The sequence below is a fragment of the Leptopilina heterotoma genome, unplaced genomic scaffold (assembly GCF_015476425.1).
Source record: "Leptopilina heterotoma isolate Lh14 unplaced genomic scaffold, ASM1547642v1 Lhet_340, whole genome shotgun sequence".
Lineage (NCBI taxonomy): Eukaryota > Metazoa > Arthropoda > Insecta > Hymenoptera > Figitidae > Leptopilina > Leptopilina heterotoma.
The window spans coordinates 547,929-560,770 of record NW_025111028.1 but is presented as its reverse complement, the minus strand read 5'-3'; the positions used below and the strand labels follow the sequence as shown (position 1 = coordinate 560,770).

Sequence of the window (12,842 nt, the reverse complement as noted above, 5' to 3'; positions counted from 1 at the left end):
TCTTCGAGCATTATTAAACATTTTTTCCAATTTATACAAGAAATGACAATTTAATTATTTTTTTTTAAATAAGGGAAAAGGAGGAGAAAATGTTTGATTTCAGGTGTATTAGAGAATTTTTCCAATATTGGTTTTAAGAACCTTTTTTCTATATAAAAATTTTATATTTATAATTTTATTTTATAACTATAATTCATAATAAATTATAAAACAATTATAAAACAAACAAAGTATAAAAATTATAATTAAAAATCAGAATGGAAATTTTATATTTATAAATTCAAATATATATTTTTAAATTTTTATAAAAAAAAGAATGAAAGTCAAAATTTTCAGGTTAGGTGATGCAGGGGAAAAAAGAGTTGCGCAGGCGCGTAGCGGCTGCGCGAGTCTTTTTTCCCCTGCGTCACTACTTTATTCCCCTCTGACGTCACCTAACCTATAAATCAAAATTTCTTCAATCCTACAAAAAGATAATTTTTAATGAAAGTTTTTCTTAAAAATAACAGAAAAAATGTTAATTTACTTTTTTTATTAATTTAAGGGAACAAAAAAGGGGAAAAAATAACAAAAATCAGTATGGATAGGTATAAATATTACTGTATGAGAAACTGAAGTAATAACTTAATTAGGACTTTTCTGTTTATAATTAAAATAATTGTTGATTAATTGAATTTGAATATGATAAGATAATTCTTATACTTTATAAATGTACAAAAGTATTTATACATATATATGAAAGACCCCGCAAAAGCGTCATATCAGTTTTTTTTATGAAAGAACGAAATGAAAGGATGCGCGAATTTTAATGATTTGATCTTCAATGCAGATAATACGCCCCATTGTAACACCTGAGAAAAGTTAGACAAGGTCTGCTTTGGAAAAATTATAATATTACAGGACAACCAATTACTCAATAAAAAAACATATTTGATTATGTTTAATAATATTATATCTCATTAATATATTGTTTTATTTTTACGCTCATTAGAAAATAGTTTAATTTTCCATCCTCTATTTACAATCACAAAAAAATATTTTACATTCAGAAGAAATTTATATATTTTTCCAAAAAGGAAATAATAAAGATTAAAGTTTCTTCTATAAATTGTTGAATTTACTTTATTTCCAATTTAATTCTAGTCATTTTTGAAAATATTTAAATGGAAAAAAGTTCGTTCATTTGAACTTTCAAATAAAAAATTTTTAGATTTGGATTTGGATGTGAATTTAAATTAACTTGAAAAGAATTTTTTTTTTTCAAAATACGTTTAAAAACGTTACGGATGTCAGCCTCATGTTTCTTTAATATCAGTTATAAAATTAAAAAAATGTAATGAAATTAAAAAGAATTAAATTAAACTAAGAAATGAAATTAAATCTTTCAAAGAAATAATTGTTTTTATTAAACAGACAAATTTTTAATTTTTTGAAACAAAAATTCTTTTCTCTAGGTTCACAATAATTACCATCCAAAGAAAAAAAAGCCGTTCTCCAAGTGGAAAATCGAAATACTAAATAACTAAATTCTCTTCTCTCTCAACCACTCATCAAGATTATAAAATACGAACTACAAAAGAAAAAGAATTTGAACCACATTATTATCTTAATATTTCAAATATCAATCATTGTTTCAAACTCACTACATTTTTTCTAAACCACAAAGTTTCCTATTTTCCATCATACATAATTTATTAAAAAAAAGAAAAAAAAAAATATTTCACAATGAAGATGAAATTTCGCAATACATTATCGAATCGCAATGGAAAGAACACGCCTTTCGATGATCCATGGCAAATGATGATCATTGGATCGAAATCTCAAACTCAAGTGGGTTTACAATGTTGAATATCGTAAAAGCAAAAAGAATAGGCATTTAAATTACACACCAATACAAAAGAAGAAGAAGAAGAAGAAGAAGAAGAAGAAAAAGAACAATAATGGGGAAAATGCACTTTAAATCAAAACCTCCACATGCAGATATTGTAAATGTGTTTGAAGAAATACACCCCACTTTGGATTTTATTATATAGAGACGTCCTCCCAAAGGATGATGATCCCCCCTCTCCTTTGACCACATGTTCATAACCACCGCCAAGAAAGAAAAGATTGAACGCCGTCGACTATAAATTCGCACCAGATTCATCTCCTCTTCGTACTTTGTTCCCCAGTAGCAACTACCAGTTATATTAATCAAAGGATTAATATTTTACAAATATTTATTTATATAAGAAAATCATGAAGTTCCTTGTGAGTGCTTTGGAATTATTTGTGGTGATTTCTGTATTTTTTTTTTTTATACAGTTTTTGTATTTTTTTAATACAGTTTGTATTTTTTCGAAAAAAAAAGTGATTTTATTCAAAGTTTATTTTTATTTTTTTTTCGCAATTTTATTATTAATAGGCATAAAAATCGCGAGTGATAAAATTACGCGGCGAAATTTGGATTATATTTTTACGAGTGGCTAGTGACATTTTTTTTGTTTTCCTAAATTTTTGAAACATTCAAAAAAAATTTTTTTTTTTTTTTTTTGAAAAAAATTTATTGGATCAAAATTTTTACTTGTCAATTACCAAATAAATATTTACGTGTATCAAATTAATTTTTATTTAAATCAATTAAATTTGCTTCAATTGTATTAAATATTAATTATTAACCTTTAGAGGACAAATTTTAGTAGTTTTTTATTTAAAAAAATTTAGAAATAAGAAGTCAATTCGATAAAAAAATTCGTTAAACTAAGTGCCCAGTCCTCTAGAGGTAAACACAGTTTTTTCTAAGGATATCAATAAATTGAGACAAAAAAACGTATCAAAATAGTTGCAATCGCAAAAATTTTGATTTAAAACATTAATAATAATAATTAATTTTAATTTAATACGTTTTTTGTCTCAATTTGCTATCCTTGGAAAAACTCTGAATTTGCTTCAAACACTAAAATTATTCAAATATATGGTTCGAAATTTATTTGATTTAAAAAATAATTCGAATTAACCAAATTTGATAGCAGACAAGTTAATCGGTTATTTGAATTAAATAAATTTTTTTCTCAGTGAATTAAATTAATTAGAGACCAAAATCCCCAACGTTTTTAAAAAAGAAAAAATTTTCTTTATTTTGTCTCCAAACTCTAATTATTTGATGACAACTTCTTTCTAAATAAGGAATTTATTTCTTAAAAATCCGTTCAAAATTTTTTTTAATTTAAAAAATTTTTAAAAATTTTTTTTCTTTTCAATTTATTTTAAATTTGAAGTTAAAAAATTTGAAGTTGAAAAATTACAGATGAGTTAAGAATTAAAATTCTTTTTCAAAACACTACAGACTTTAGCCTCATATTAAAATTCCAGACTGAGAATATTTTTGTCTTCTCTATAAATTCATTAACTAACTCTATAGCAAAAGCAAGAATTTATTGAAGGTTCGTTAAAATTGAAACACACTGTAAAAATAATATAGTAAATAAACACAGCAAAAAACAATTCTTTCCCCTCTGATGAGAATTTATAATAATAAAATTTTTAGTAAAAATCGAGGTAAAATTTTTACAAAATTCTATTTACTGATAAAGTTAAAACGCATAAAATTTAAATTTTACTCGCAGCAGAAATGCATAAACGTAGGAAAATATATATACGTAGAGATAAGCAATAACAACAACGAGAAGAACAAAAAAAAAGTTGTAATCGACCTTCAAGAAGGTTAACTAATTAAAATTAATTAATCTATAATTTTGAAGAACAAGATCAGCGATAGTATGAAAAATTGCGTGGTTATAAAATCGTTAATAGTATGTTATTATGCAGTTCCTTTTTTTGCGAATACGTCTTATAAGGAAGAATTAATTTGTATGAAATTTACATTTATATATATTTTCTGTGCGAATAGGTGGCTGTTCTGGCATTAGTGACAATAGTCCATGGTCAATTCCCCAATAGATATCCATATTATCCTGATAATTATTACGGAAGGCGAATTGCAATTCTAAGACAGACACATGATCAATCACCTGATGGCTCCTATGCATTTAGGTAAGTTCTCCGATAATTATAGGAAAACAAATTTTGCCACAAAAATTTTATTTTTTCCAACTTTTCCCTAATTTCTAAAAAATTTCTAAATTTCTAAATTTTGAATTTTAACTTTTTCTCTTACTCGACCCTTAAAAATATTCTGATTCACTCTAAAAATTATTAAAAAAATCAAAAAATTATTCTTAATACATTTATTTGCAAATTTCTTCAATTATCGAAAATTATTCAAAAACATCAGTAACTTTTTTTTAAATAAAAATTTAATCATTATTATTATTTTTTCGAAGTGAATTAAAATTCTTCAAAAGATTGAAATTCAAACTTTTTTGAAAATCAACATCTTAGGAGAATTTTATTATAAAACAAGAGGAAATCGATCACTCCGAGTCTTTGACTCGGAGCAATCCATTTCTTCATGTTTTATAATAATTAACGATGACCGAGTGATAAAATCATTATTTTATATATTGCAAAAATATTGCTAGTGTAACTTTTTCAAAATTATTTTCACAATTTTAATTCAATAATTATTCTCTAGAATCTTTAACAAAAATTCTTTAAATAACTTATTTAATTTAATAATTTTTGAAAAAGTTCTTTGAGATTTTTCCAATAAATTTATTTGCAATTCAATTCTACGAAATTTCAATTATTTTATTGCAAAAATAAATAATTTGTTAAAAAATTAAATTTTTCTCAAAATCGAATTCTTATATAAAGAATTTTATCAACAAATTTTTAAATAATTGAATTCATTCGACAAATTTAAAAAAAAATTTAAGAATAATTACATTATTCGAGGAAATCGATTAAAATTTATATTAAAAATAATTAAGATTGCATTTCAAATAATTGAATTTCTGTGAAAATTTTATTATTTATGCAAATAATTGAATTTTTACGAAGAATTTTTATTAAAATTTCATTTTAAGAATTAAATTACTCTGTTAGATTTTATAAAAATAGTGTAGATATTGCAAATAATTGAATTTCAACAAAGAATTTAATTATTTTTGAAAATAATTAAACAATTTTAATTAAAATTCTCCTTTAAATCAATTATTTTTAATAATTTTAAAAAAAAGTTCTTTGAGAATTTTCAAATTCATTTTTTTGGATTTTAAAATTTTTTGAAATTTTGATTATTCAGAAATTCTTTAATCAAAAATAATATTATACAATTAAAACTTTAAATAATTGAAAAGAATTTGAATTATACTTTTTCAAAAAAAAAATTTTCTACAGAGTTATTAGTTCAAAGTATGACAAATTCAGATTTTCAAAGATTTTAATTTAAAAACCTTTTTGAAAATTCAATTATATCTAAAAATTCAAGTTATAATGTTCTTAACATTTAATTATCAAAAATTTTAACTAAAATTGATTTTTAAATAAATTTTTCTTAGAAATTCAAATTTCAATCAGAATTCAATATTATTTAAATACAAAAATAAATAATTTTTTGAATATTTGAAAATTTCTTAAAATTGAATTCTCAAAAAGAATTTTTTGAACAAAAATTAAAATCTTTCGACTATTTTTAATACAATTTTCAACAATAATTACATTTTTCCAGAAATTCGATTAAAATTAAATAAAGAATAATTGGAATCCTGACTTTCATGATAAGTTTCATTATTTATGAAAATAATAATTGAATTCTTGTAACGAATTTTATTGAAAATTTTCAGAATAATTGAATTCCTGAGGAGAATTTTACTATTTGTAAAAATAATTGAATTCTTGCGAAGAACTTTATTACATTTTTTTAAAATAATTGAATTCTTTCGAAGAATCTGTAAAAAAATGTTTTTAAAAAATTATTATTGATTTTTTCGAAAAATTTTTTTGAAAATTGTGTTTTAAAATAATTGAATTCTTGTAAAAATTTTGTTATTTCTAGAAATAATTGAATATTTGTGTAGAATTTTATAAAAAAAAAAAATTTAAATAATTGAATTCTTTGAAAAAATTTTATTAATTAAATTAATTATATTAATTAAATCACGATTGAAATATTATTATAGGAGCCAAATACCTTTAAATTACTTTTTGTATATTAATCATCGTATATAAATTATATATTGTATATTTAAAATTTAAATTGAATTTAATTCAAATTAAATTTTGATTCGTTTATTTTTATGGGAGCCAGATTTTATTTCTTTTGAAAATAATTGAATTTCTGCAATTATTTGTAACTTCTCCAAAATTCAATTCTATTTAGTTTTGAATAAAAATTTTCTAGAAATCCATTATTTTTAATAATTATTTAAATATATATTACGAAATTTTAATAATTTCAGAAGAATTCGTTTATTAACATTTTTCAAAAATCTAAGTTCTTGCATATATTTCTAATTGAATTCATCAAGAGATGTATTTTCTTTCTATAATAGAATTCATTCAAAATTGAATTTTTCTAAAATTTCAAATTGAAACCTTTTGAAGTTCATCTATTAATGAAAATTGTAATCGCAACTCTTCTAAATAAAATTTTTTACTAAATAATTTATAAGTAATAATGTTAGGAATGTTTTTTAAGAAAGAAAAAATTTAATTTAGTAGTAATCTACTATTTAAAAAAAATTTTAATTTAGAAAAAAGAAAAAAATTCTCTTAATGCGAGAATTTCAAAAAAAGTCTCTAAAATATTACTTTCTATTATTTACCCAAAAAATAATAATTTAAATTCATTTCTTATATTTAAATGAAATTCTCCCGTGAAGTATAGTAACAATAAGGTAGTTCGCTACTGTAATTCAGCATCAGAGAAAGTAGCTAACTGACTAATTAATTGCAAATCTTGTAATTGTCATCTGTTAACAAGAATGCAAACTCACTTTATTTTGATTATTGTTTATTGAGAAAAAAGAAATAGATAAGATACGTGTCAATACACTCGCGTGCTATCTATACCTTTATGCATAATTCTCGCGTGACAGATACACGTGTAACATATATATTCAAGTCGACGACTTTCACGAACGACTCCTCCGCAATTCATTCTTCCAGAGATAGAATTTATGATTTTGTCAATTGCTTTCATCATTTATTTGCAATCCATTATAAAGGAATTATTCTTCTATTCATGCTTACCAGAAATTTGTAAAACAAATTTCATTACATTGTTTCTTATTTAATACAAATATAAATCATTCTTTCTATTATTGTTTTCTATCTTTATTCGAAATTTATGCAAATTCCCGGGATCATAATAATTTTCTCATTAGATAAAAAGCAACTATTCTAAATTTAATTTTTCGCTAAATTTTATTAAAACAATTTCCTGAAATTATTACTTATCATTAAGTTATCAAAAAGTAATAATTATCAATAAGTAATAATTTCAGGAAATAGTTTTAGGGGATTTTTAATTTTCAAACAGCGCCCTGTTTGAAAATTAAAAACCCCCTAAAACTATTTCCTGAATTTAAAAAAGGGGAAGTTCCAAATTAGTAAAAAATTGTATTTCAGAGTATACAATTTACATCAAAGGTTTTTTTCCTTTTTCCGTATTACACCTTTTTTTAATCAAATTTTTGTTTTTATTAATTCAGAAAGGGATAAAAAAACGGAACGAAGAGTATAAAAGATATTATTTTTTTAGTGCTGTTAAAAAATTAAGAGGTGATTTTTTTATCGAGAAAAAGGGTACGATTGTTTTGAAATTAAATGCTATACGTAACATTTACCACTTTATGGACAGATTTTGAATGAAAGAGGCGAAAATTATTAATGTGTGTTTACAATGAAACTAACAGTTGACTGAGAGAAATGTAATTAACTTTGATGTTAATCATTAGCATCATACACGTTTGCGTAGTTCCCTATATAATTACGCAATCGGATATAATTATAATTAACTAACCTACTTAACAGTTTTATTGTCAGAAGGTGCGCCCATTTCCCTTATCATAAAAATTACATTTTATTATTTCATTCTGAATGTCTCGCTCCTTTTGTACTATACATTTCCTCAGAAACACTCTTTAATTGTATAATCATTTTGATTTTAGTCCCATTACACAATTCTAATGATTCAACTCCATATTTATCTGATAATTATTTTTCAAAAAAGAATAGTGATAAGTTTCGAAAAAGTAATAAACCTACTCAAAATTACAAGTATCCAATCGTTTAATTTTCGAAAATTAGCTTTTAGGCTATATAAAGAAATAAGGATTTGCAAAAAGAGATTAGAGAGAGAGAGACTATAGGGAATAATAATGTAGTTTAAAAATAATTGAGATATGCTTTTAACACATCCTGTGTGTAATCTCATTTGACTTTTAAACGAGAGGATTTTTATTGGCTTTAAAATTTTATCCTGATAACTGTCCAATTTAGTGGTTGGTTGTGCATGATAATTTTTCTTACTTCATAAACTCCAAATAGACACATCAGAGATGCGGTATATAGCCTTAAAAATACATATGTTTATGCAGTCGAGCACAAACAGATATGCCTGACATTGTATGTTTTCATGCAATAATAAAAAGCACTGCACTCTGTGAGAGAATGCAACCGAACGTAACGTATTTCAACGCCCGTTTTTTTCGGAAATATTTTGTTGAGTCCGAAAAAAACACTAAAATAAGTTGAAGATTTTTTACATTCTGTTGTATTTTAATACAGGATATTTTTAATTATAGCTTCAACATTGCAGGCTTCGTACTCAATAATTAATTTTTAAAAAGTGGCAAACGTACATTTAAGACTGAAAAAAGTAAGCATCGAAATATTAAGTTCTTGAAGTTAGCGTCGACGCTGAGCATCGAATTATTCCTCCACGAAATCGAGAATATAAAACAATTCCGGAGCAAATTTTCAAAAGCTGATAAATCCATTTTTAAAAAAATTGGGTCAAGTTTCAGCTTCATAAACAATATTCAACTTTATAAAGTTTAAAATTCAATTTCCAAAATTAAGTGGGTGCCGCAGCACCCACTTAATTTTGGAAATTGAATTTAAAAAAAAAAAAAATACCATTTTTATTTTCACAACTCTGTCCAGAATCCGATAAAAATTTCCACACACACACAATCCATAAAAACAAAATAACAGAAATATTTCTCTGCAAACAATTAAACTAAAATTATAATAATTTCGAACACAAAATAAAAAAATATTTTTCACCCAAATTATTAAACACAAGTTAATAATAATTTCTAACACAAAAAATAATGTTGTAGCTACGACACAGAAAATGGGATATCAGTAGCGGAACAAGGTCAGCCAAAGAACGGAGGTCCTGCAGGTCAAGTGGAAACGGTGAGAGGTCAGTACAGTTACACGGCGCCAGACGGAACACCAATTGTTGTTTCATATTTTGCCGATGAAAACGGATTTCAAGCAAGTGGGGCACATTTACCAACACCACCTCCAATTCCTGTTGCGATTCAACGAGCCTTGGCGTATAATGCCGCTCATCCTGAGGAAGAGGAGCCATACAACAGGAGGTACTGAATGGCCATCACAGCGCAAATCTTCTTTTTTTTTCTTTTTTGATAAATGTCTCTCTGTGTGTAAATTATATAAGATAAAACAAGATTAAAAAAAAGGAAAAAAAACAATTATTATTGTTAACCGACATAATATTATTTCATTAGAAAACCCAGTACAAAAAGTACCCAGTACTTTCCTAAAGTTGACATCGACGCTCAGCATCGTAAACTTTTTTTTATTTTTAGTGATAAAATTTTAACTAAATTTACTTCTTTCATTCATCTAGAAAGTATCTAATACCCTTTTAACCTTAAACCTTGGGAAAAATTAAGTGATGGTTTTTTTCGGTTTCGTGAGAAAAATATTTTTCGACGCTGAACATTGATGGTAACTTCAGAGAGCTGTACAATTTATTATAATGATTATCAAGAAAGAATGATTTATTCTTGGTTGCTTTTTTTGGAAGATTAGTGAGGGACTTTCAACAAAATTTGTTCGAAGTAGGGGTTTTGATTTCTAACAAAAAAAAATTTCTGGCAGATAGAAGATAGAATCTAGATTCAGTATGTTGTACAGTAAAAAAAAACCTAGTTAGTCACATTGGATATTAGGTCGAACCCTTCTCCTGTAACTTACAAAATATTTCACTAACCTTCCAAGAAAGTTTCCAGAATCTATCCCACTGTGTAAATTTTTAAAAAATTCTTAACACAATTTTCCTGAAAGTATCAAATTGGATCAAAATTGGTTCCGAATTAGATCAAAATTGGTTCCAAGTTGAATCAAAATTGGTACAAAGAATTTGGATCAAAAATTGTACAAAGAGTTTGGTTCAAAATTGGTACCAAATTAGAGCAAAATTGGTTTCAAATTGAATCAAGATTGGTACAAAGAATTTGGATCAAAATTCTAAAAAGAGTTTGGATCAAAATTGGTACTAAATTAGATCAAAATTGGTTCCAAATTGGATCAATGTTGGTACAAAGAATTTGGATCAAAATTGTACAAAGAGTTTGGATCAAAATTGGTACCAAATTGTATCAAAATTGATGCCAAATTAGCTCAAAATTGGTTCCAAGTTGGATCAAAGATGGTACAAAGAATTTGGACCAAAATTGTTCAAAGAGTTTGGATCAAAATTGGTACCAAATTGGATCAAAATCGGTACCAAATGAGATCAAAATTGGTTCCAAGTTGGATCAATGTTGCTACAAAGAATTTGGATCAAAATTGGTACCAAATTAGATCAAAATTGGTTCCAAGTTAGACCAAAGTTGGTACAAAGAATTTGGATCAAAATTGTACAAATAAGAGTTTGGATCAAAATTGGTACCAAATTAGATCAAAATTGGTTCCAAGTTAGACCAAAGTTGGTACAAAGAATTTGGACCAAAATTGTACAAAGAGTTTGGATTAAAATTGGTACCAAATTGGATCAAATTGATACAAAAAATTTGGATCAAATTCTGATTTGTTCCACATTTTTGCTATACCAATTCATTCCAATTCTATACTTTCAAGTTAAGGGTCATTATCATAAACTTAGGCCCCTTAACACTGAATAAGAATTTTTAGAAAATTGACAATTATTTGCCACTTTAGATAATTTTAAGACATCCGTAAAAAAGTAAGTAAAATCTTTTCTTTCCAATATCCGTTTGCAAATTATATTATTATATTGTAAATTTTGGTATTAGTATATAGTAGTGCCAGCGAATATAATTTCCAGAAAAAATACTCTTATCTATAAATACATGTACTATGTCGGGTGGATGTACACATCGTTCGATTTTATAACTCGACAAGACTATATATTATAAATGTTACATTAGTAAATTAGTATTATATTATCTCCCATTTTATACATATTATAATTACATTATTTACAATCAAAGAGGCACGTGTAAAAAATATTTCATTTTATGTTTTACTCATTAAAAAAGAATCATTCCTGCTTTTTGGGTAATTTCTAAAATATAATTAAAAAAAATTATGTATTTCAGTATTTTGAAATATTATAAATTTATAATTATTAATATTAATTATGAAAGAATATTAATTACGAAAGATCATTAATCTTTTGACGCAGAGAAATTCACATGTGAATCTATTTAAAATAATCAAATTTTTATTGCCCGAAATTATATATAATTAACATTCCTTTCTTAATAATATATGGATATGGACACGTCAATAATAATCCAGCTCACCTTGTAATTTCATTATTTCTCTACTTTTACAAATGAAAAATCACAAGTTTTATTCTTGTTGAATTTCAATATTATAATTATTCGCTGAGAAAAATATTTAATCCGAATCAGTAAAATTTGGTCTAAGAATAGTTCAGTTGGTATTTAGGTAACCAAACTTTTTGATGTTTGAGTAATCAAATCAAATCAATCTCTTTAAATTAATTACGGGAATTAAACATTAAATTATTTTAAATAAATTTTAATTACAATTTTTCAAACGAGTCATTTTTTTTAATTTCAATGTAAAACCTTTTTTGAAATTGAATAATTTCTGACAATTACAGCTGTAATTTTTGATAGAAGGTTCAACGAGAATTCAATTATATAATTACAATAATAAATAATTTATTGAATAATTGAATATTTCTAACAATTGAATTCATATAAAAAATGCTGTCAAAGATTCTAAAAATAATTGAATTATTTCGTAGATTTTAATAGAATTTCTATGAACAATTGCATTTTTTAAAGAAATCATTTTAAATTATATCTGATATTCAATTATTTTCTAAAATTTTAACATAAATTAATTTTGAAATACATATTTATTAGAAAATTTGTCGAGAATTCAATTATTTAATAAAAATAATAAATAATAATTGTTAGAATAATTTATTTCTTAAAATTGAATTCTCATGAAGAATAATATAAAAATTTTTTAACAATTGCTTGTAAACGAAGAATTTTAATAAAATTTTTTAAAATACTTAAATTCTTCGGCGAATACAATTAAAATATACTGAAAATAATTAAAATACAGCAAAGAATTTTATTTAAAAAAATAAATGATTTTTTCTTTTATTAAATTTTTTTTAAATAATTGAATTCTTGTGAAAAAATTTTAATATTTATGAAAATAATTCAATTCAGGGTTGCCACGCTTTTACTCATTTCAAATTCCCTGACTTTTCCAGGTTTTCCAGGTTAAAAAACGGAATTTTTTGAGGTTTTTAAAACTACATTTATATTTTACAAAATTTTTAATTTAAACCTTTTTGAAATTAAACATCTTATAAAAAATTATTATAAAACATGAAAATATCGATCACTCCGAGTCTTTGACTCGGAGCAATCGATATCTTCATGTTTTATAACAAATTAAAAATG

The 12,842-nt window shown here is 24.2% G+C and overlaps 1 protein-coding gene across 2 annotated transcripts; it reads left to right on the top strand.

Moving 5' to 3' along the window:
* Positions 1-2,117: 2,117 nt before the first annotated feature.
* Positions 2,118-11,568, top strand: LOC122505092 (endocuticle structural glycoprotein SgAbd-2-like). 2 transcript variants are annotated; one of them, XM_043616538.1, is made up of 3 exons: positions 2,118-2,250; positions 3,890-4,032; positions 9,231-11,568. In XM_043616538.1, the coding sequence occupies exons 1-3, from the start codon at positions 2,239-2,241 to the stop codon at positions 9,502-9,504; spliced, it is 429 nt and encodes a 142-aa protein (XP_043472473.1). In that variant the 5' UTR covers positions 2,118-2,238; the 3' UTR covers positions 9,505-11,568. The 2 variants fall into 2 exon arrangements, with proteins under 2 accessions (XP_043472473.1, XP_043472472.1); XM_043616537.1 differs by having other exon boundaries at positions 2,140-2,274.
* The last annotated feature ends 1,274 nt before the right edge of the window (positions 11,569-12,842 follow it).

Excerpts from the sequence above, each read along its gene's own strand:
- LOC122505092 (XM_043616537.1), top strand. The coding sequence starts at position 2,239 with ATGAAGTTCCTTGTGAGTGCTTTGGAATTATTTGTG. Across the intron at positions 2,275-3,889 it reads GTGCTTTGGAATTATTTGTG|GTGGCTGTTCTGGCATTAGT; the intron begins GTGATTTCTGTA and ends CTGTGCGAATAG. Across the intron at positions 4,033-9,230 it reads GATGGCTCCTATGCATTTAG|CTACGACACAGAAAATGGGA; the intron begins GTAAGTTCTCCG and ends ATAATGTTGTAG.